At 34.7% G+C, this 26,171-nt stretch overlaps 1 protein-coding gene across 2 annotated transcripts in view; it reads right to left on the bottom strand.

Moving 5' to 3' along the window:
* LOC409692 (disintegrin and metalloproteinase domain-containing protein 10) overlaps positions 1-26,171 on the bottom strand; it is a 162,466-nt gene that overhangs the window by 106,819 nt on the left and 29,476 nt on the right. For both annotated transcript variants that reach the window (XM_026442228.1, XM_026442229.1), the window contains one exon: positions 11,874-12,027. In XM_026442228.1, the coding sequence (XP_026298013.1) occupies positions 11,874-12,027 (154 nt within the window). The remainder of the gene's footprint in view (positions 1-11,873; positions 12,028-26,171) is intronic.

The following is a 26,171-nucleotide window of genomic DNA, read 5'->3' as shown; positions in this document are numbered from 1 at the left end:
ACACCGTGTAAACGCGTGATTTAGATGCAACATCTTGTTTGACTATATATATATACACGTGGAAAAGAGTATCTGAAAAATGTTATTGAATATTTTTTTCCTTTTCTCCTGATCGAAAACGAGAGATCGATCGATGCAAAACTAGGGGACGACGATAACGCGAGTCTGTGCTTACTTCGTTTGCGTTCAAAGTATGCGAGAGAGAAAAAAAATTATACATATTTATTGAGCGGGAAACATTTAACGCCCGTGGAAACGCGCGCAATACATATAAATGCGCATTATGCGAAAGTAATTACGGAATTGGTAGGTTGGAAATTTACATTTCGGGGATACCGACGAATTCGAACGGCCGGGATTTAATGAATTTCCATAATGGACCGGGCAGGGATTCGTGGGGGAGCTTTAACGCGATGGAAAAACTGTTTAAAACACCTACACACCCGGCTGTTTCCTCAAGAAATACCGCTCATCTTTTCTACGAAGCTTTCTCGTCCAGAACGTTAATAAAATATTTCCCTCGGGAGAAAATAAACCTTTTAAACCTTTAACCGAATAATACCGATAATCTATCCGATAATCCGCGTTGCGTTCAATTAAAAAAAAACGGCTGACTTATAAAAAGGGACAAATGTTAACTAACTGTTGGAATAACATTTTCGATCGAAGATTATAAAAATATACGCGTCAAAAAATTTGTTTAAAAGCAATTATAATTATAATGTAATATTTGTGATATTAAAATGGATAGAAGATTTGAAAAAGAGATGTTGAATTTTTAAAAAAGTAGAATTTGTAAGAAGAAAATGTAGATTATTTTGTTTCTACTATTACAATCAGAAGAGATAGAATCTACGTATCTATGTTACATATTATAGAAAAATATGCAGATACAACAAATGGAATAAAATAAAATGTCATTCTCATGATAAGTAGAATAAGACGATCGTGTTCGGATATGTAAAGCGAGGCGAGCATATAAGTAGAGTAAGACAGCCATTGCTATAATCAGAAAATAGGGTAACAACGTAGTGTGTATAGTCGGGCAAGTGGAATAAATTTGTGGCCACGATTCAAATAATATTTCCTTCCCCCTCCAGCGTGCATCGTTTATTTTATATAATTGAAAGTTTTAAATTTTATTTAATTATGAAAAACGAAGGAATAATACGTCTCTTTTTATTTCCATCATCGTACATATCCCCGACCACCGTATTAACGGAACTCATTAGCTAACAATTTTAGTTGAAACGAGTTGAATAGTTGGCTACAAGTGTCGAGCATGAAACAAATATCGTTAAAGTAATTAGAGGCGGTCGTTAATCAAATACCAGCCAAATACCTTTATAGAAAGTTTCATCGTTCTCGACTTTTGTCAAGAATTAAGAGAAACAGAAACAGAAAGGAAAAAATTAATTCGATTTTATTTTATTAACAAAAAAATTTGCGAGTGAATTCGTTTCGAATTCTTGGTAAAAAGGAAGGATGTAATAATGTAATGATATTACCCAACAAGAATAGTGAAAGAAAAATATAAGAGAAGTGAATAACAATGTTTTACTACTCCTGTTGTAAACAATTCATCTTATGTAAATTATTATAACATTTTGTGGAACACGTTTAATGTTAGAAGAGATTTAATAATACATAATATTATCTGGAATTCATTTTTTAAAATTACGCTTTCCGAAAAGGAAAGGATCCTATCGTAAACCTCGAAATTTTCCAACTCGCTCAAACTATAATAATTCATCCAAAAAACAATTTCAATCCTTTGGAAAAATTTAGAAAACTTTTGCAATGACTCCGTTCCACGGAAATAAGTTTCCTATCCCCCCTCCCCTTCCAGAGATATAAACTGTGATCGAAAGGAGGACACGAGAAAGTTAAAAAAAAAAAGCTGACGAAACGATTGATTAGATTTTAGAACACGGAGAATATAAATCATTTAACCAATCTTCTCTTCGATGATTAAATCGAACAAGAGTTTGAAATTTATCTTGGAAACGTTTTTTGGATAAACGTTTAATACGAGTTGATGGAAAGAAAGCGAAAAATTGAAGCGAAACCCAATGTGTCGTCTCAAACCCAATCGATCCTCGACATCTTGCGCCGGACCAATTCGAGATAGAACGAGGAAAGTCTGGATACGTTCGATCGCCGACTTTGTGTATTCTTGAAACTCGCGCGAGTTTTGAAGAGCGGGAGAGCGTGGGAATCGAGATTGCAAATCTTGGAGAAACTTTAAAATGATTCCGTTCGGCGAGCCGTGATGAAATCTGATAAAGGGCGAGTAATTACTTTGGATAAAATATAGAAACGAGGAATCTATTCTTGTGGAAATATTTGCAAACAAATTATCTACCTCATCGTTGTTTCCAACGAATGTAAGAGGAAAGGAAAGTCAATATCTATTTTGACAATCTTGATCCGATTGATATAAAAATAGAGATTCTTCATTTAATTAATATCCTTCAAATGGGAAAAAAGAAATTAAACAAACTATTATTTGATAAAGTAAAATTTTAGGTTATATTCAAGATCGAAAAGGACCTAATAAAATTATATTATTTGGAATATTTCAACCTTTTAGTGATGCATTAAAGTTATTATCTAAAGAGTGATTTTTTTTTAATTATTCAAATTTATTTATTTATAGACCAATATTAATATTTTTTTTATCATTAGTTATATGAATTTTATATCCTTGATTTAGATTAATATATTTTATTGGGTTTAGAATTTTATTTATATTATTGGTTTTAGGTTTAAGTGTTTATCCTGTTTTATTTGTTGGATGAATTTCTAATTGTAATTATGCTATTTTAGGATCAATACGATTAGTATCGACAATAATTTCATTTGAAATTAATTTATTTTTTTTAGTATTTAGTTTAATAATAATGGTTAAAAGTTTTTCATTTAATGAGTTTTTTTTCAGGATAATATTAAATTTGCAATTTTGTTATATCCATTATATTTAATAATATTTACTAGAATATTAATTGAATTAAATCGAACTCTGTTTGATTTAATTGAGGGTGAATCTGAATTAGTATCTGGTTTTAATATTGAATATCATAGTAGAATATTTGTATTAATTTTTTTGTCAGAATATATAAATATTATATTTATGAGAGTTATTTTAAGATTAATATTTTATGGATTTAAATGTTGATCAATTAAATTTATTGTTATTTATTTATTTCATATTTGTTTAATTATTTGTAAGTTGATTTGTCGTTGGATTATGCGAGTTCTTACGTAACGTTATACATGTGTAAATCTAAAAGGAAGCCGCATATAAATAAGTTCGTTTTCTCGAAACCATAAGGGAACGTTTGTGACGCGCAACCGAATGAACAACGACAGTTGATACATCGAATGCATAAATCCGTGACTTCTTACATTTCGCTTCGAGCTTTATATCCTTTTTACAAACTTGTGAAATTGATATACACGGAGGAAAGTTTGCAGTACGGAAAGATACGTAAAAATAAAAATCCTTCTCTCTTGATATATCTCCCTTTATAATTTGAAAACTTCCCCATCTCCTCCGATTTTTAATCTTTAAATATAAAGGATGTTCCAAAATTAACGCAAGATTTGAATTTGCCGCTATCAAGTTGTTGGCAACCCTGAAAAAAGTTAGTAAAAATGGAGCGTTATTCGATACAACAACGTGGAATGGATTATTAATCATGAAAAAGTGGATGCTGGTCTTTCCAAGCAAAATAATCCTAAACGATAAAGCACACGTGTAATTAGCAAAAAACAAATACATCCACAACTGATTTGGTGCGAATTTTGGGCAGGAGACATCACCATACTTTTTTGAGAATGAGGCTGGTCAAGCAGCAACTTAATGGTGCTCGATATCACGACACGATAACACGGTTCTTTCCGCCGAAATTGATTGAATGTGGTTTCAACAAGACGATGCCATACAGCCAATGAAACGATTCAATTACCCAAAAATGAGACATTTCCTGGTCGTGTACTCTCGTCTCGATGATCAAAATTGACCTCCTAGATCGTGCGATTTAACACCATTAGATTTCTTCTTATGGGATTATTTGAAGTCAACAACTACACGTGCATTACAAGAGGAAATTAAACGTTGCATAAATGAAACTCACCCACAATTATGCGGAAAGGTGATGAAAAATTTGGACGAAATGTACTTTACGATTCGCTTAAAAAATAAATATCTAAAATCTCTCTTTTATATTTAATTCGAGTCTTGCGTTAATTTTATATACACCCTTTATACACGACCATGTTTAATTTCCCGTAAAACAAATCCTTTCTACTTGTTGCCTGTATAATATCGTAAAACAGGGATAAAACCGATCTGATCTTTGGAGGCAACTGTCGATCACCTTAAATCGGCCTCGTGTGTTTCAATAGCCGGGCGAAAGAGCGCTCGTTTTCGGTGTACCTTATCGGGTGGAATAGAATAGAATTTCCATGGCAAAGAGCGGGCCCTTGTCCAGGTGGGGCCCTCGTTCAATGGCTCGGTGGCACGGTAATAGCGACGCTCGATGCGCATTATTCACATGTGTCGAATACAATGCACGGGGGCGGTCCGCGAAGAAGGTTGGCGGGACATCGGTCGAGTATGCAAACGACATTCGCGTTATAGACGGGAGAGAGGGGGAGGAGGAGAGGGACAACTATTCCAAAGTTTGGATACGGGGCGCGTATCTGCGCGACATTACTCGCCAGATAGCAATATCGCGTGCAGATTTGCATCGGACGTGCCGTGACGTTGCCAGCCAAATGTATGTAGATGTGTGTGTGTGTGTGCGCGTATTTTCGAGGAGAAATATCCTGGAGATGAGACGTTTCTAATTATGATACGGCGAGTTCCACACCTGGAATCCGAACAGTTTATGCTATTTCTTGATAATTTCTTTTAATAAATTGATTAGTTAATTAAATGGAGAGAAATTTTAGGGAAGATCGTTTTATGATCAATGATTTCCTTTTGTATGTCTTTGTCTATTTCTTAAAATCCGAATGGTGTGATGTAGATATAGATTTCATTGTACAATTTGATTTACATCAGGAGAAGATTGGCTATAAGAAATAATAAAAATTATTAATAGTTTGCGATATAATTAAATTTGAAATCTGTATTAAAAAATGTTGGAAAAATTCCAAGATCTGCGTAGAATGAAAAGATGCGCAAAGATTGATACATAACCGATATGGAGGGATTAATGTTTAGAATCGATCAGGGTTACTTGAATTTTGAGGGTCCTGTGGCGTACATACCAAATTGTCTAATAATTCCATCGGCTATTGATTATCAATTAATTTAACTTTAAATGCTGACCGGGTAATTAATCCCCCGTCGTTCGATATTTATGCAAAATTGAATTAGAACGGGGGAACGTTATGAGAATATTAATCGATTTATTCCGCCATCGGATCTGTAATGAAATTTTCCAATCCATTTCGATTAGTACAGGGCATTGATTATCCCGACTAATTAGGAGACAAATCCTTTTTGATAATCGAAAGAAGCAAATTTGCGAAACGTTCGTTAAAGCGATGCCTCGTCCAGAAATTTGGAAAAATTTTCAAATATTCTAATTTAATTATAATACAATTCAGCTTTGAATCTCGGATAATCGGATAATTAATTCGTTTCGATCGATGTTTTATCATATTTGATAGTAATAATTGGGTGTCGCTAATTCAATCGACCGATAATAATCACGATTGGATATTTTAATCAACGTGTTTATAATAAGTAACAACAAGTAAAAAAAGTTTTGAAAAATAACCTTTTTGATTTGACAAATAAGATTATAATCGTAAATTGGGTAATCCTTGTATAAAATTAATATCTCTATTTCTATACCGAGACCCCTATAATATTATAATAATTTGATATTTAAAGCTGAGCATAAAATTCGCTTTACACTTAATAGGAAATTGCGATAATGTGCTCTCAACTATAGAGATCCCCATTTCACGTGTATTTAAACTACACGTGTAATTAACACTGCTTTTAGAGTAATAACTTAGTATAATAATAGTTTCTAAATGGTTATTTAAATACATATATTTGATTAATAAAATATATGATACAACGAATTCGTCACACGCTTTGCTAACAAATAATAATAATACAAATTTGAACGCTGATACAGAAATTTTTTATTACCTCAACTTTGATGTCTGAAACACGATAATACGATGTCTTGCTTGTCTCACCCGATCCTCAAAATACACATTCCACGCATTTTACCAGGCACTGGACCAGCCTTTCAACGCCCAATTTATCCCACGATTGTATTATACGTCGAATCAAAACCGTTGTCCGTGCGTTAACCGTTTCGAAACAAGTGGAAACAAGGGTTGGAATATTTATGGAAATTCACGGCCGGCTGAATCGAAAATTATTGCTCGCGATTATTGCTCAATTTACGATGCGAGGCAGAGGCTCGCCTCCTCGAAAGGACGATTAGTCAGGAGCGGTGAGTGATGCGTGTACCATTGAGAAATGGGATTAGTTGCAAGGGTGGTACGCGCTCCACCCACGACAACCTCGTTTACCTCGTAATGTACATTCACGTACGCGCGTGCATACAGTGTACGTCGAGGAGGGAAGGGAAACGCGAGAAGTAAAAGCTATTTCTTGCCTCCCTCTCCTCCTCCCTGCTGTCGTCCTTAGAACGACCTTCCCTCGCTGATTAATAATACTCTTGGACGCAGCGGTTTCTCCATTATCGAATTGTAAAGGGTAGTCTCGTAATTAAAGTCAATTATTTTCACGTTTATCGCGCCCCTTCTCGAGAGATTGAAGGATTGTTATGACGAGGAATTATCCATAATTGTAAAATTTGTTGAGGTAATATATATTATTTTTCGACGTATAAACTTTCGTGTCTTACAAAAATATTTTCCTCGAATACGTGCGAAATCGATGTTTTTAATTCATAAATTTGTTAATATAATTTCTCGCGTATTACGTTGAAATATCCCCCAAAAAACCGAATAAACTCTAGCTCTTCTTTGACTGAAATGAAATAAACTTGAAATAACTCGATATTTAATTTTAAATCAAATTGTAAAGAAGAAGAAAAAAAGAAAAAGTCAGTTTACATCATATGCACGGATATAATATCATTCTTGTATACATTTTACATATTTCGCAGTGATTTAACGTTCATTTTATTCAATCGATAACACGCTTCGTCCCCTAATTAACGTAGATGCAATTTTTCCTTGCAGGAAGGAACGCAGTAACAATGAAATGTAAATTTATTTACTCAGGAATATTAAGGAGGGAGGTTGATAAAACGCAAAGGGAACAAACAACGGGCAACTTAATGGAATATCTTATCGGTGGTAAAAGGTAGTTCGATAAACACGGGGGTTTAATAAGCAAGAAATTGTTTCTCCATGATACCGAGGATGGAAACACACACACACACCCCTCCCTCCCCAGTGGTTGAACACAGCCACCCTCAGTTCACCTCAACGGAATCGATTTCGAATTGATTCCGGGGTGGTACACGCTCTCCGGGGTGCCCTTCCACCGTTCGCCACGTCCGAAATTTCTACAATTAGACGACGCGATTGGCCCGAACGCGATAAGTATCCGGTATTAAGGTTAATTGGAACCGTATCGCAGGTTTACTGGCAACAGTGTGTTACGATTATCACTCATTAACGAACGCTCCAATTAAGCCCTTCACAACGGGGGACAAAAGAAATTTCGACGAGGCTGATTTTAATTGCGTCCCTTTATCTGTCAGGAGGAGAGGCAGGAGTTGAGATTCTGCTCCTCGTCGCCGATACCCATTGTCCAAACGATAACAATCGCTGTTAACTACCCCTTTGTAACGGAGGGTTAAAGAGTGTTTCATCCTTTTCGATGATCCTGTATTTAATCACACAGGATGGAATATCTTGGAAAATTTTGATAATATCAGGACGAGGGTTGAAGGGGAAAGATGTCTCTAAGAATCGGCCCAATAATTGAACGAAATAAGAGATAATAAAGCGCGGTTATGTAAGTTGGTTGATTGGAAAACGATCCGTGTTTGACTATCTCTGAAATATATTACCATCGATACGACGGGGGAAGCCTCGTACCATCCTCGAATTTATCCTCTACTTAGCTTTATCGAAACGCTACCGGAAGAATTCCAGTTGTTTTCTCTCGAGTTTGATACTCTCCCCTCGTAAAACTGCTCCGCCGCTCGGCCTCCATAACCGAATCAAGCAATAAAAACCGAGTTTTATAGAGCGAAACCGGAAAGAAATTTTCCATTTCCCCTTCTACCACTGAACATCTCGAATCTCTCTCTTCGATCTTGTTCGAAAAAAAAACGGAACGAAACTTCTTATGAAATATCATCCCTTCGTGTTCATCGAACGATCAACGTTTTTCCTCAACTTTTGAACGTCTTCTGAAACGAAGGCGACGAGCCAAGACAAATCTCGAATCTGAAGCAAAGAATCCCTTCATACCCGCGTTATATCCGAAACACGCATTTATAAATTTCACCGCCACTTCCCGCCGCTATTTTTCCCTCGGCGTCTCGCCATCCGTAAATTTCGGGGAAAATTTAATGCCACGGAAACGGGCGAGTCCTCGGGGGAGGGGGTGTGGAACTGCTCAGGATGGGGAATTTAACGCCACCCCCGCACGCGATTTCCCTCCGTTTTTCACGAGGTCGGATCGGGAATATCTCCTCCCTCTTCTTAAAGAAGGAACGTTCCTCCATTGTTAATCTCGATTCGTTCAACTTTGAACTAGCATGGCTAACTGTTATATCGGATTATTCCATTAGAGAATAAAGCATATTCGAAGGATTCTGACGTATGTTTTTCTAGATTTTTTTTCTTTAATTAAATTTCGTTGACTCGAATATTTCTTCCTATTCTTGTGAAATTAATAAAAAGTCAAAAGGCCTGAGAGAATTAATAAGAGGGATAGAGAGGATAGCTTGGCAACGAATCCAATCGAATAAAATTTATTTCTATTTAAACGAGCAACAAATAAAATTCATTTCCAAATGAGAAATTACTTGGAAGTAATGACTTAAACGATTTTCATATAAATAAAAAATTAGTTGTTGCTCGAATATCAATTTCATTCAAAATTTGTTATTTCCGATTTTCCAGAGCACAAGTTAAGCGATTCCAGTTGTTCCAGTTCGAGGGGCGGATTCGTTGCCAAGACGGGGTGGAAAAGATCGATACGGCGGAAAATCGAATAAACAGGGAACGAAATGGCGGAATAGAGAAGAAAAAAGGGTTGATGATGAGGAATAGCGAGGAATAGACAAGTTTCTGTAACTGGAAGAATAAGGGAACAAGTGAAATGGAAATGAATTCACCACTCTCCTCCCGGAAGAAGGAGGAGGAATCGAAGGAATCGTTGATGGCGAATGTTGTTGGAGATTTAGAGGGGTACGTGTCGATGGCATCTGACGTCGTTGTGTTCGATGCCCGACCAAGCATACGGCCACCACCGTCAACGTCGCACAAGGCTGACGATCGTACGCGTGTGCGTGAATGCGGATAATGCGCAAGGGGATAATCGTGCATCCATTACTACGATACAACTCGTTCCAGAGATTATCTCGTCATAATGTATCTCGTATCGATTTTCCTCTATCCGCCTCTTGATGTTATAATTCCCTTAATTGGTGAATCATGTAAATTTATTCGAGTTTTTCTCTTCTTCTTTCTTCTTTTTTTTTCAAATACGGCTATTTATATTTCCCTGATCAATTACAGTATCTCGAATACCGTTGTTACACGTAAAAGGGATTTGGACGGATAAATCGAATATATTATTGCACTCGGTGTTAATTTATCAATATAATTTAAATTTGCATTCGTACAATTTGTCCTTACATGTCCAATTTATTTTTAATCGCGTCGATGTAACAACGAAGCTATTGAAAATGAAATGTTTATTAATTTAGAGTTAAAGATGTAACTTTGCCCGATTTTCTATCGAAATTTGAAATTTCTTTTATACAAAATTAATGCAAAATTTGAATATAAATATAAAAGAGAGTTTTTAAAATATTATCTTTAAAATATTGTTCAATAATGAAGACACGTTCTTTTTTCAGGATTGCCGACAACTTGATGCAAAAATGGCGGCAAATTCAAATCTTGCGTTAATTTTGGGACACCCTTTATATAATGCGAACGATCATTTTTACCTTTCTTTCTTTCTTTTTCTCTCGTTAAATATCTCCAGTGTTATAATGTTCCTTGTTTTTTGAATATTTCAGTATCTCGTCCGATATTTCATTTAGAGACTTCTCCCAGAATGTTCATTTGCTGACGCGTTGAATTACGCGTAAATTTGCACGGTCGAAATATAATGGAACGGGCTGGCTGGTAAGAAAATTCGACTTCTTTGGTTGAAGTGCAGTACGGAAAGTTGTGTTCCACCCTCGAGAAGGTTTCACGTGCATAATATAATTACCTCTTTGCATCGTGACGGGTTGAGCTAACATTCTCCTTTGTATTATTTCGAAGGTACGAGGAGAAAATCATCGCGGATATGGCGTATTGAAAATTGCGAAACTTTTCAATTCGTTTTCAAACAAAGGTAAATTAACGAATTTAAGTAAATTGTTTCGCGAGGATAAAATTATATTAAAATACGTGAAATCATATTTTCTTATTTTTTCTTCATTTTTAAGAAAATCCAATGTATTCTGGAAATTTAGAAATTTGTAAAATTGTTTATCATTAAAGAAAAATTCTATAACGTTTTAAATCGTGTAATGGATAAATCTTTTATCATTTGATTGGATTTAATAATTTTTGGAAAAAATAATTTTTAATTAAAACCTCTGTTCTCTTTCGTGATTGCGAGTTAAAAATAGCTAAAAAAAAAAAAAAAAAATATTAAGTTAGTTGGTAAAGAAAAAAAAATATATACCTCCATATATGCTCCACGTATAATTTTCGAATAATTTTCTGAATTTCTGGGACGAGAGTCTTGTCAGTCGATAATAAATTAGATATATTTACGTGTAATGAACGAATTTAAAAAAAAAAAGAAAAAAAAGGTTTTCAAATGGAAAAATTTTTGTCATGCTTTCAAAAATAAAATAACTTTCTGCTGATTGCGCACTCGTATCGAATTGGAAATTAACAAATTTTACGAGTAATTTGTCGAGTTTTCAAATATAATTTTCTCGAAAATGAAGCCTGGAAAAAAAAAGGAAAAAAAAAATATTCCGTCCCACGTTCAAAAATTCACCAACTCATCCCGTATCAAATCACATTTTTCTTCATAAATCTATATATATATATAAAAAAAAACAAAATTAAAGATCATTCAAACAATGAATAATATCTACGATAATTAATCCATACCTATCTCCATACAATTCTTCGATCGAAAGAGGAACTATTTCAAGTTATTTGCATCTCGACGTTCGAAAAAAATTTACCAAAACATCCTTTGGATTCTTTTTTCTTTTTTTTTTTTACTAAAAATCCCGATCATGGTTCCACCTCATCCCACGCATCCCATGATCATTTATACATCACGGCCAATGTTTGTCTGTCGACGTCGAGCCGAAATGAAAATTTATATTCCCCTCCCCTCCCCCTCTTTCCTCCCGTGTTACCCGGTCCAGTTAAAATGGCCGCTCATCCATAGATTATTCCGCCTTTGACAGCCGCGAGAAACTAGAATTTTCCTCCGATAAAGCTCTCACCCCTGGCTTTCCACCCCCTCCCTCCTCCCCACCCCACCGTTGACCGCGTTACCGCGCCTCGATTTCTTTCTCTCCGCGCTTGGAGCGCGGTAAAGCGTAGAATCGTAGCTGCAGGAAGAGGGAGGATGGGAGGAGTTTTTTTTTACGAACCTGTCGAGAGCGTGAAGACGTAGATTCAGCGTCGCGTCTCCCGGATAGCCGGAAGTTGAAGCGTCACGACGACTTCTGCTCCGATGTTCCTTTAGAGCCGCGGTGTCGTACCAGACGGCTGTGTAGTATCTGATGTACGATCCCTGAGTGATCGCTGAAACAAGAAACAAGAAAATATTTTAAATTACGAAGTATTTACGAAACTCGTTCAATTTATATATATACAAATACAAGTGTAAGTGTTACTAGCGGTTCTGTATAATTTTGATGAGAAATTATTAAATTCCTTTTATTGGAGAAAAGTGAAAAATCCCTGTTTTTTTATTTCACTTTTATTTACACGTATAGCAATTTCTATTATCCATTGAAAATTAATTTTACTACAATTCACTTATAAGAACTTGTAGACAATCAATGTTAAAAGCGTGCCTGTCACTTTATCGATCGAAGAAGAAAAGAAATATTCCGCTACGCGTTAATTCCCGAATCGTCGTCGCGAGATAACGGAACGAGGGAGGAAATTTTCAGAAGAGTTGCGAAAACGCCGTCTCCATTCGTTTGAAATATCGAGGGATCTAAATGCAAATTATTTCCGTGGTAATACATTTTCCCGATTCGCCTCGCCCTATCTTCGCCGTGCCGTTTCATGCACTTCGAGTCAAGTGCATTTATCTATTTACCGCACGCAACGACTCTCCCTCGAGATATTATCAATTCCAGCCTCGTAATAACCACGCTGCAGGGGGGAGGGAGAGAGAAAGAGAGAGAGAGAGGAAGAGGGAGTGATAGGCTCGAGACGAAACTTATTTCTCATACGATGACGAATTCGAATGAGAATCCACCAAGGCTCGTCCCTTTTCTTCTTCTTCGTGGAAAGTTCGCGTGATCGATCGAAGCCACGACCGCCTCCACGAATATTCGAGCGGAATTCTTGCGCCTGTGTTTCCGTACGGGCGCCCTGTTAATTCAATATCCTAGCCCTAGCAGCTGTTGCTCCCCTCCCCGCATACTTATCGATACGTGGCAATTATTAATTTCTCGAAAATAGCGGCGAATCGATATTAGGCTACCGGGCTTATATAATTTCCCCGCCCCGTTTGTCTCAAGTTTGCCTCTTGTTGAGACTATCGCAAGTAAGTCTACACGAGTGTATCCCGCGTACTCGAGATTTTCCATTATTTCGGTAATGATTTTTCCGTCACGTTGTTTTCTATTTCGATCCGTTAATTAATTCGAACAAGTCGCGAGAATAAAAATGAATCGAGAAGAAGCCGTCTTCGAATTAAATAAAAAATATTTAAAATGATGATTTTGTGTTTTAAAATCTTGAAAATTAATAAGAAGAGGCTATGTATATAGATATCTCAGTAATATCGCGAATGATTTTTCACGTTGCCTAATTAATTCGAACAATTTGCGAAAATAAAAATGAATCGTGAAGAAGCTGTCTTCGAATTAAATAAAAAATATTTGATGATTTTGTAAATGTGTTTTAAAATCAATAAAAAGAAGCTACATATATAGATATCTCAGTAATATCGCGAATGATTTTTTACGTTGTTTTCTATTTCGATCCGTTAATTAATTCGAACAATAAAAATGAATCGAGAAGAAGTCATCTTCGAATTAGATAAAAAGTATTTAAAATTATGATTTTGTAAATGTATTTTAAAATCGTGAAAATTAATAAAAAGAGGCTACGTATATACATATCTCAGTAATATCGCGAATGATTTTTCACGTTGTTTTCTATTTCGATTCGTTAATTAATTCGAACAATAAAAATGAATCGAGAAGAAGCCGTCTTCGAATTAAATAAAAAATATTTAAAATGATGATTTTGTAAATGTTTTAAAATCATGAAAATCGATAAGAAGAGGCTACATATATAAATATTTCAGTAATATCGCGAATGATTTTTCACTTTGCTTAATTAATTCGAACAATTCGCGAAAATAAAAATGAATCGAGAAGAAGCCGTCTTAAATAAAAAATATTTAAAATGATGATTTTGTAAATGTTTTAAAATCATGAAAATTAATAAGAAGAGGCTACGTATATAGATATTATAAATTACAAACATTTGAAGCCATCAATATTTCTCTCCAAGATTTCTTTTCAATCTTCAAATATTTGAACGAGGATAAAAAAATTTAGGAGGAATGTCTCCCCTTCTTCGAGCGATTCCCACGTCAAATTCTACACGTTTCTTTCTCCCAAGCTTCTTAGTAAACGAGTTGGAAATTACTCCCTCCTCGATTGCAGGTGGATCAACCTCGATTGCCTGTTCTCCGCCGAGCACCACTTCCAACAGTTGAGCTCTCGCTGCCAATTTGTACCCGTATCGAAATCCTACGATAACGATGGAGAATTTCTTTGTATCTGCGCCAAATAACTCGTTTGTGAAACGTTTCTACATACAGATACGATTAATTCGATTAGAATCATTCCATATCCACCTTGGTATAAATTCTAACTCTAAAACTCTAATACTCCTCGCTAAAAAAAAACAAACTATATATATATAAAATAAATAACTTCATCACAAATCATTTTTTTTTCCCCCATTCCCGCCACGGAAAGAACCGTTGTCCGGATAACCGCGTCACTCGATGGCCCGCGTGATATCCGACACGGGAATTCCGGATAAATCTGTCGGCGACCGAGCCGATCGTGGATACGCTTCGCACGCGCAAATTCACCGTATCTGCGCCCGCCAAAGTGCCTGTCGAGCGCCGATTTTTCCCTCTCTCCCCTCTTCCCCCCTGCACGCAAACCTACCTGTCATAATTGCGTCGCGCCGATTGACGCGACCGGTCGAAATCGGTATCGCTTTCGAGGACCGAACCGCTCGAATCATTAACGGGATTGGTTCGAACCGATTTCCCTATACAATAACGGTTACGGTTACGGTAATGGAGGAGGGGGGCGATAACGACGGCGGAAATAGCGACAGCTCTATTTTTGCCGAGCTCGCGACGCAATATCGGTCTGATATTCTGCGCCACTTAGGGCGGATGGACGAGAAAGGGTCGATCGTTGGAAATCTCTGCCGACTGAAATTAAATCGAATCCTCTTTTGAGAGTTTTGAATCGATCGAATTAATTATTGCAAGGCAAAGTATCGAATTCCTTTTTATGGATAGATAAGTAGAAATAAATCATTGTACATTTTGTTTGTATAGATATTTTTCTAGCGAGGGAATTAATTTTGTTAGAAATATTCTTAATAAAAGAATCATTAAGATCGTACGAATCATTTTTTAAAATTCAACGAAAGAAAGGGACAAATAAATAGGGAGAAGCGAATAAGGAAACGAATCATTCTCGATGTACGAATACCAATTATGTGCACCGTCCCTTTATCCTTTTGTCAAGTTGGTGAAAATTTAACGGTTTATCGCTCAAAGGATGGGAAAAGGGAGATCTTGGGAAAGGGGTTGAGACGAGGCTATTTAACAGGTCGGCCTGCGTGTAAACTGCTTTCAGCAGAAGCTTTAAACTTGCCTCTTTGTCTTACAAGCCGAAACTGTCTCAAAGTTCCATCCTCTTTCCTTTCAAACCCAATTACATCGCTCCCGAGAGTTGGGCCTCGCCCTGCCAACGAAACTCCGATAAAAGAGGGGAGGGGGGAGGAGGAGTTTGATAAAACAACCAACCGTGACAACCGTGTCCCCTGTCGTGGCAACGAGAGAAGAGGAGAAAAAGAAGAAAAAGAAAAAGAAGAAAAGATCGCAAGAGGAGGGGAAACCGAGTAACCTTTATCTCGCTTTATGAATCGTTTCGATTTCGAAGACCACGATCGCGGATGAAATCCGAACGACACCGTAAATTACTTTTCTGACGGGGTAATATCGAATCTCGCCACCATTCCATTCCGCCCAACAATCAAACGTTCCGCAGAGACGTTTGCCACCCACCCTCTCCCCCTCCTCCCATCAGCGCAGATCAGATCTTCCCGCGTTAAAGCGAGTTTAAAACTTTTCGTCTATATATGTTGTATATATTCTGGATAAATTCTTGGTACAAAGATTGCTTTCGAAATGAACGTCATAAGCGATTCGAGGAAGAATATCCAATAATGAGATATATTTTTAAAAATTGTAACGCGTTTATTAGAATCTCGTCGAAACAAGTATCGTCGATTAGAGGAATAAACGATGATGATTGAGAACTGGTGGAGAATGGAATTCGATTCGATGAAAAAGAAAAATGTAAATTGACTTTCGTCATTGCCCATGAGAGAGAGAGAGAGAGAGTATTCTCGATGACTAAACGCCTAGTCGAAACGAGCTGACCTTTCGAGAAATCGATCATTCCAATGGAATGGTAGTTTTGGTTTTGGTGGAGCGCGTTCGTTTCCATGATTACTATGCGGAGAGACGTGTACAAATAAGTAGCTTCGATACAAGCATGACAAATAGGGGTGGAAATTCGTGTATGGAAACTAAGACGAATTTGGGGTGCAATTTTCTGGGGAGAGGGGGAAACGACGAGGATAACTGCAATCGAAACTTGAGCATTGCGACGATATATTTGGAGCATGGCCGACAATTCTCTTTCTCTCTATTTCTCTCTCTCTCTGGTGGAAACAGTTTTCCAACTATCCGCCACGATTGTCAACTAAAATTCTTCGAGTTTGATTTCATCCGCGGCTCTCCTTCACTCGAGAGGAGCATAAAATGTGATAATTTTAATCAAATTATTATAATCTCGAGAAGAATTCGAAAAAGCGAATTCTAGTTATATAAATATATTCCTCTTTACGTATTTTAATATCGAATGCAAAATAAACTTGCGCAAATTTTTTTCTCTCCATTCTTCGTTGGATTTATCGTAGTTATCCAGAGAGAGGATCGTATCACGCCAAGCGGCTCCCAATCGAGCTGACAGTTTGGAAGGGGATAAGCTGGTAACAACGGCTAAAAGGGAGCCAAAGGGCAATGGGATCCTGATCTAGCATCGCTGTGTTTTATAGACTTTGGATTAACACCGAACTAAATGGATAAAAAGCATTCCAGTTTATCCTTTTTCTTCCTTTTTCCTCCCCTCTCTCTTTCTCTTTCTCTCTCTCGCGTACGCGTGCGCGGTTTCTCTCTCTCTCTCTTTCCTTCTTTCTCTCTGCACTTCGAACAACCAGATCGAGCACGAGAATTTCACACGTGTGAAACTGTTGATCGGATCTTCGGTGACCGATAAAATATTTAACGAGGAATCGAGTTTATATATTTATAGGCGGAGTGGAACAAGTCTGGAAATAGATTGATCATTTATCAGCGAGAGTGAGATGATACACGTTGAAAATGGAATAAATCTAAAGCTATTATTCATAATACGATTCGTAACGCATCCTTCTCGCATTCATCGTCGATTAATTTTGTTGGAATTAAATTGTTCGTTTAAATTTCTTTGATTTGACAATTTATAATACAAAATGGCTAATGTTTCCGTAAATAGCGATTACCATAGGATTTGAATTTATTCTTTTCAAATTTAAAGGAATACACTTCGTAATATTTTACACCATCTTTCAATTCATATATTTTTATTCTACCGAGAGAGATATTGTAACCGTGTGTTTTGCACGACGACTCGTTTGTTATACGCGATGTGTTAATTTAAAATATTTTTCAGAAATACCGTGAAAATTAAATTTTTGTTCCTTCAAACTTTATTACGTACGAAGCAAATTGACAACTTTATCATTTTCACTGATAAAAATTATTATAATTTCTGCTCGAAAATTTATTTCCGAATGAAATATTAAATTATTACTGCAAATCCTGTTTCCTCTACGCAGTTATTTAATTTCTTTAAATAATATCATCTTAAAGAACGATATTTTCTTTTTTTTTAAACGAAATCGTGAATATGTAAAAAAAAGACACCGTTAAAATTCTCCGCAGCGGTATAAAACTTGAATAATTGAATAATTGAAGGAGGACGGGCATTCGCAAAAACTAATTTCAAATGTTTCGACCAGCATCAATATTTGACGAGCGAGTTTTGCGGCGAATGGCCGTAAGAAAGGCCGGGGTTAAAAGATGGCGCCACAAAAGTCGGTCTGGTGATGAATTAAATAATCATGAGAACTGGTCTATTCAACTGGTCTTTTAATCCCTCTTCCAAGAGATGGATTTACAATCCTTCCCTTTCATCTCCAACCCCCGCCGTTTTTCTCCGATATTCCCTACATCTAGAAGCCGAGAAGCCGGGCTTAATATTTTCGAAACAAACAATAGAAACGCGAAATACAGGTTGAAAAATATGGCAACAAATTCGACGTGGCAAATCAAATTGTGAAGGGATGAAAATCGCGAGGGGTTCGGTTCGAGAACGAATACAAACGCGTAATTAACTTGCTGATGTTAACGTCTCGGAGCAGTTTCTGGTAATTAATTTTCATTTTGGACCAGCGTGAAAGACGTCAGACGTCTTCCTTCGGAGCTAACAAGCTCGTGCGCGATATTTCATTCGATACGACTGCAATACATCGTTCTTTGTTACTTTATTATCGATATTTTCTTGATGATCTCGCGAGTTAAATATATTTTTCTTTTTTAACTTATAACGCTAAGACAATAAATCTTAGTAAATCGAGTATATAAAATATCGTATGCATTGTGTGAGCATTTCGAGAGAAATGCATTTTTAAATATTTATAATAATATTTCGAAGAAAGGATCAATTTAATAAAATTGTAATACAGAGATCGTAAATCTTTAAACAATTTCCAATCAAATTTCGAAAGTATTTTTAAAAGATTTTTCCAATTTCAAGAGCTTAGAATCTTCTTTTTAATATTAAAAGAATGTTTATCTTTGAAACAAGGATAGCATAAAAATTCAATTCGAAAGAATTATATAATCCAACTGGAAGTTGATATTTTATCTCACGATAGATTAATTCAATTTATTTACAAATTGATCCTTCCTTTCTCTTTTCTTTTCTCCGTTAGATACAATTTTACGTACTAAACGCGTGCTATTCGTACATCCAGTTATTCCCAGTTTGTTGAAGCAATTAAGACGAGTTTACGCTTTCCACAACCTTTTCGCACAACGTTGCGTGCATTGTATTTCATTTAGCGGCGCAATTACTTTTCTCCGATACGCGATATCTCTCGGCTTACGACGTATTAAAGTACGCAACAAATTCTTGGCCGAGATATGCAGTTCCGAGCTCCCTCACGAAATACCCTCGCCAACCACTTTATAAGATCAACCTCCGTATATTAATCCCCGTTTAATTCTCGCGACTTGGGGGAATAACGTATCAATTCAATTTGCGGTATCCATGAATTTCATAAGCCCGATGTTTCCATGATCACGCGACAATCTCGAATTACGTTTCGAAACAATTGTGGACACAATTTCGAAAGGAATTTTTCTCGATTTTTTAAATATTTTAATATTTAAATTGATTTCTGATCACAGTTAAAGAAAATGTTACAATTTTGAAATAATATTGTAATTATTTTAAATTAGTGAAGTTGAATAAAATTATTCACCGATGCATTGGTATATCGGAATAAAAGTAAATTGTATTTTCTATATAGGTAGTAATATGTAGATAATTAGTATGTAAATGTAGATTACATACATAGGGAGATTAATAAAATTAATGGATTATTAAAGATATTATTTAAATAGATTGTTAGAATTAATGAAATTATTGTAGATATAGTAATTTTTGATAAGATAAGGATTGTTGATATAATAAATTTTGTCAAAAAATAGTTTAATCTAAAATGGTAATTTTGGGAATTATCGATATTTATTTGTTTAAATTTTAATATAAATTTAGCTAATAAATATTATTATAGTATGATTTTAATTTATAAAATTATTGTTTTAAGTTAAATTATTTAGATTAGAATTTATTAAATTGTTATTTATAATAATATTATTGTTGTTTATGTTTTTGTTATATGTATAATGTAAACTTTTTAAGTTTCTTGATTTTAATTGAATTTTTAGTTATTATTGTGTTATTTTATATTATTGAATGTGAAATTAATAGGTGATTATTTTTAATTTTTTTAGTATTTTCTGTTTGTGAATTAGTTTTGAGTTTATCATTGTTAGTAAATTATAAATTATGAACTTGGTCACCAGAAATTAAGAATCATAGATTTGATTTATTAATTATATTATTAGAAATTTATTAAGATAATGTTTATATATCTTTAATAATTTACTTGTTAATATTATTTTTAAATAAAATAAATAATTTAAATTTAATTCTTCTGGAAATTTGACTATAATTATTTTATCAATAAATTTATTTAATTCTAATTGAATTGATTGAATTTGAATATTTTTTGTAATTTAACATTTAAGTTATTTATTATTCTTATGGATTAATTATATTAACTTTATTAACTTAATTTTTGGGTTAATTTTTATTTCATTAAATAATAATGGATTAAATTGTTTATTAATAAATTTATTATTAATAATTTCTTTATTATTGCTTTGTTATTAATTTTTTATTTAGTTGTAAAGTAGAGATATCGTTGATTATCAGGATTTTACTTAATATTTTATACACAGTACCTAATCTACATAATGTATATAACAATATTCGTTTTATTTTTCAGAAAAATTTTTTAAATATCCATTCGAATACGTTATTAATCGATACAACATTATCGAGACAACAGATTTTCCGCTATCGGGGAAAGGAATAAATAAAGAGAGAAATTGATAAATTGCGAAACGGAACGGAACTCGTTTACACGATACCGTCGGCACTCGCATCTTTCTATTCGGCAAAACCGAAGAGCAATCTCGCGGCATCGATAAATTGATTGTTTCAATTTTATAATTTCGACCGGTCGGAATTGTAATTGTAGCCGGTGGTGTTTCGCGACTGGTGGCGGACGCGACTTGAATCGGGCGCGGTAGAATAACTCGTTAAAGGTCAGCCACAACGGAGTTTAACCGTGTGTACATTGGAAGTGTGCCCGGGCACATGGAAACGAACATCCGCGTTTTCCACGTTCTACCTATTTTTACATGCTCTACACGCGCGCTCGTTACTCGAATTTCGCGCAAAATTTCAACTACATAATTAAAACTCTCTCTCTCTCTCTCTCTCTCTCGCTTGTCCCCTTTAAGCTGATGAGCGAGATTCGATTGTCGAATTCGATTCGATTTCGAGATGTAAAATATTCCAAGTACATTTGCTTGCGAAATTAAATAAATAGTTTTGCCTTTTTTTTTCTAAGAAAAATCAACGCGATTTCTTATTTCATAACTCGAAAGCGGAAAGTGAATTTTAAAAAACGATTCGTCGAAGAAGAATCTCTCATTTTGTTCCATTAATTTTGGAGAGAATTAAATTCGAAAATCGTAAATGTTCGAAAGCAAGAACCTGAACGATAAAATTTAACGTTTATATTTGAAAAATATTCAAACTTGATTCGCTCGAAAACGAAGTTTTAAATGAAAAAAAAAAAAAAATTGTATTTTTTCTTTCCTTGTACACTTACTTTATCATCGAAAAAAATTACCCCCTGTCCTCTCTGTGGAACGCGAAAAATTGGACATTCTACGAATACCTTTATTTATTCGAAATACTTTATAGTTTATAAAGTAAATCGTTTTAAAATCGTGACGAGTTACTACGAAACGTTCCATCAATATATATGTCTGTGTGTGTGTGTGTGTACATTTTTTTATATCAGCGACAGAAACGAAAACGGAGCATTTTACGTAACATTAAATGAAACGAGGGCGATAAACGAAGTGAGAGACTATAAAAGTACTATTTATCACGGCGAAACAAAAGTGATACGGTGAAAATGTCATTTTCAACGCGGCTCGCTTCCGGTGATGCGAAGCAATTAAACTTTAATCGAAGTTCCCCGAATCGTCCGAGTTGAAATATCGGAAACGTTAAATAAATTTCACATCGGTTAATATCGGGTTTACTTGCGGTTTTCATCGATGATCGAACATTTTCTAATCAAAGAAACTCGATTAGAAAAATAACAATAAATGTAAACGTTCGAATTTTTTCGACGTGGCTACTTAAAACTATTCGTTTATTTAAATTAAATTCTAATCGAAATTTTGATTTCGAAAAATTGTTACGTGAATAAATTCTTCGATTAGAGTTTCGATCAATATTTGATGATTAAATATTTTCTACTAGATGGAAATACAAATATGCTCGATTCGAAACGAGAATGGTGCGACAACTCTATATATATATATATATATATATATATATATATATATATATATATATATATATATATAGATCGAGGATGAATAACGAATACATTTAACATGCTAAATGCCATGGAGTCACTGTTAACCGGCACTCGACGTGATTAGTAACAGCAATTCAATTAGGTAATGTTTCGTTTCATCATCGTAGAGCGATGATACATAGAATCAAAATTAAATAAAAGTTTGTTTCATCAAAGTATCTACGAATCTTTGATAAGAAAATTTTTAATGAAATAATAAAAATTCAAAAAAAAACTTTACATCGGATAGAAAATATTTTGAAAAAATAACATTCTCTATAAATTTTATATTCGAATCGAATAATATCTTACATTTCAAAAGTTATAACTTTGATGAATTTTGCTGAGAGTAAATTTGTCGAGATCCATTCTATATATATCGTATTTAAATAACAAGAAAAAGTAATTAACATATTGGAATAACATATATTCTAATCTATGCGAGAAAATTCCACGAGCTCACTTTTTCCATCGAATTTATAAACTCCCCGTTGACAAATAATGCGATAACTCTTCCCTAAATACCAATTCCTTAAAAGAAAACTGCTTCCCTTTTATCCTCCACTTTAAGCAAAGTATATGCATTATTAAACGCAATTTTTAAGAGTACCTTCCTTTGAGCAAACACCGGGTGGAGAACAACTCGCAAGATTTATTCCCCTGTTGGGAAATCCTTAGTGTCTCCTAATGGAAAAGTTAGTACCTCCAGTTTGTCAATAAAATATACGGATTCACTTCGATCAAAGAGCAGTAACTTTCCATAATTACCCGGCTCGCACGAAACTCTCCCGTCTTCTCTTCTCTTCAGCCTCGCCCCTGAATAATCCGTGCACAACGAGTCTCCCAGGTAAATGTTTCCTCATCGACTGGAACTATCTCTTTTTTCCTCTCTCCCCCAAAATTAACCGATTGCTGAAGAATTTTGCGTTAACAAAATTTCGAAAGTGATTCTCGTCCATCGAACCAACCTTCATCAATTCAATAAGACGCTGAGAAAAGAAATGAAAGAACGATTCAATTTTTTCGCGCCATTTCGTTCCACGAATAAGGGGAGAAAAAGAGGAGCGAAGAAGAAGAAATGAAGTATCAATTTCTCCGTCGCTCGCGAAGAGAGAAAAAAATAATACCACGTCGGCAACAATGATATAACAGATTTCTTCTTCCAACCTTTCCTAGCTTATCCTCGAACGCGTACACGTTCATGGCGGCGATTTTATTCGGCAACCGTCCACAAGCCTCCCCCCCTTCAAGCCAAGGCCGGTTGTTCAAGCCAATTCGCATTATCCAATTTTTCGTGTGTCACGTACCGCTAGGTCACTTTCTCGTTGCAATTACACGTGGTGGTCCAGGACAAGCGCTGTTTTCAACGTCGATGTTTGCGGGACGACGCGTCGATTTTCTCCCATTCTCCCCATCTATTATCCCCACCCCGCTGGCCTCGCGCTACCTGTCTCTTTTCATTATTCTCGTCCATCCACGTATTTTTTTTTCCATCCCTCCTGCTTCTCTCCTCGTCCCTTCCTCGTCCCACCCTCCTATTCGTCCTTATTCCAACTTGGTGCTCGAGCTCTTTTTGTTTTTTCGCTTTGCACTCCCTAATTTTCTCCTCCAACGGTCCCGACTGATCCTTTCTTTTTCTGTCTCTCTTTCTTCTGTTTTAATCCTTCGCCTTTTCAGGGTTTCTCTTTTTTTTCTTTTTCTTTTCTTTCTTTACCGACTTTATCTCTAACGGTCGAAAAATTGTCACTAATTTACAACACGAGTGGTAGTCTCGTCCCCTCTCGAAACTTTTAATAATCCCAGCGACCGAGTTTTTTTTCTCCTCCAATAGTGTCCTCTTGTTTCTCTTATCGATACTCTAATTTCCGACACTTTTCACGGCCAGTTCTATGCCGATCCGCTCCCTTTGTGCGGCGAATTTTTATTACGAACGAGGAGGATGGGAAGGGATGATGATGAGTAGATGAGAGAGAGAGAGAGAGACAAAGAGAAGAAAATAAGAGAGAGATAACGATTGCGTTACGCCACAATCGTTTCGTCTCTATCGAGCTTTCCTCTTTCTGTTCCTCCACCGTTCGTTGGTCACGTATTTACCCGTTGGAAACGGTGAAAAATCATTTTATTTCTTCGAACGTGTATCGATCTTCCGAAAGTGAGAAATGTCATTTAAGGGAAACGTTCAACTTCCCCCTTTTGGAGTTTATCCAGAAACTCACTCGAGCTTTGTTATCTTGTTATCTAATCCTAAAGATTTTGACTTTATGTAAAATTTCTGTGAACAAGAATAGAGTAATAATTTCTTTTTTCGCTTTGATTACGCGAAATTAACTCTTAAATTACTATCATGTTTTTAATACATAATATAATAATCAAGTTGTGATTATTTAGGCGAGATATTTTCCACAACTGGATAACACTCCGTTAAAAACTTGAATATTTCGTAATGTAAATTTGCGACGTATCTTGTGCCATTATAAAATTAAAGTAAAAACAAAAAAAAATGTTGAAACTTCAATGTCTCTCTTTATTAGCGAAATGTTACTCCAGAGAGAGAATATGCTGTGCCCTACATGTGTAATGCTCTACAAAAAAACAGAATAATTACTAGTTTTGATGACGCAACGTATTAGTTGAACTCGGGGCGAAATAATTATGAAGATTTTTATTACTTGCTCTTTAGGAAAAATTTTTGTGGAACCACGTATCTCTAAGAAATATTAGATTTTACGTTAATTCTCCCTCAAATATTTAGCCAAATTTCGTCAGCTTAAATTTCTATTTGCAATCAACAATAATTTGTCTTGTGCGGTCGTTAGATTAAATAAATCTGAAATAACGCGATCCATCCTCAGACTACACACACACACACATATATATATTTGTCCAAGTACGTGTATTCTCATCGTTTTACGAATACGTTTTAGAACATGTCTGGTAAAGTTGGTACGAAACGAGCTAATCAATATGGATTATCATTAAGATTCAGAATATGCAGAAATGCAGTTTGTGAAAATTATTTATAACTCTAGAAGATAAGGAATTATTAATTGTTTGAATAATAGAAATTTGCTTGAAATTGAATCAATCGCAATACTCCTGAAATCAAAGAAATGGATTCATTCAAAACAGGAGTCTGTCTATTATCCTAAATGTCTAAAACAAAAATCTCTAAAAATTTCAATCATATTAAAGATTTTAACAATAGACAACCTGTATAATTTTAAGATTTTCACGTACCAATTCCCTTCATTTGAAAATTCAAAAGAAAAAATACTACAAAAATTTAAAGAATTTATCAATAGACAACCTGTATAATTTTAAGATTTTTGAACACACGAATTCATCTGAAAATTCAAAAGGAAAAATAAACAAAAAAAATACTACAAAAATAAAAAATATTACAAAAACTTAAAGATTTTAGCAATAGACAACCTGTATAATTTTAAGATTTTCACGTATCAATTCCCTATCCAAAAATTCGAAAGAAAAAATAAGAAAAAAAAATACTAAAGATTTTAAAAAAAATTTAAAGATTTTAGCAATAGAGAATCTGTATAATTTTAAGATTTTTACACACGAATTCATCCGAAAATTCGAAAGAAAAAAATAAGCAAAAAAAAAAAAATACTACAAAAATTTAAAGATTTTAGCAATAGACAACCTGTATAATTTTAAAATTTTCACGTATCAATTTCCTATCCAAAAATTCGAAAGAAAAAATAAGAAAAAAAAATACTAAAGATTTTAAAAAAAATTTAAAGATTTTAGCAATAGAGAATCTGTATAATTTTAAGATTTTTACACACGAATTCATCCGAAAATTCGAAAGAAAAAAATAAGCAAAAAAAAAAAAAATACTACAAAAATTTAAAGATTTTAGCAATAGACAACCTGTATAATTTTAAAATTTTCACGTATCAATTTCCTATCCAAAAATTCGAAAGAAAAAATAAGAAAAAAAAATACTAAAGATTTTAAAAAAAATTTAAAGATTTTAGCAATAGACAATCTATATAATTTTAAGATTTTTACACACG

The sequence above is a fragment of the Apis mellifera genome, linkage group LG8, assembly GCF_003254395.2.
Source record: "Apis mellifera strain DH4 linkage group LG8, Amel_HAv3.1, whole genome shotgun sequence".
Classification (NCBI taxonomy): domain Eukaryota; kingdom Metazoa; phylum Arthropoda; class Insecta; order Hymenoptera; family Apidae; genus Apis; species Apis mellifera.
The sequence above is the reverse complement of the archived record's forward strand: the minus strand, read 5'-3'. Positions and strand labels throughout refer to the sequence as shown.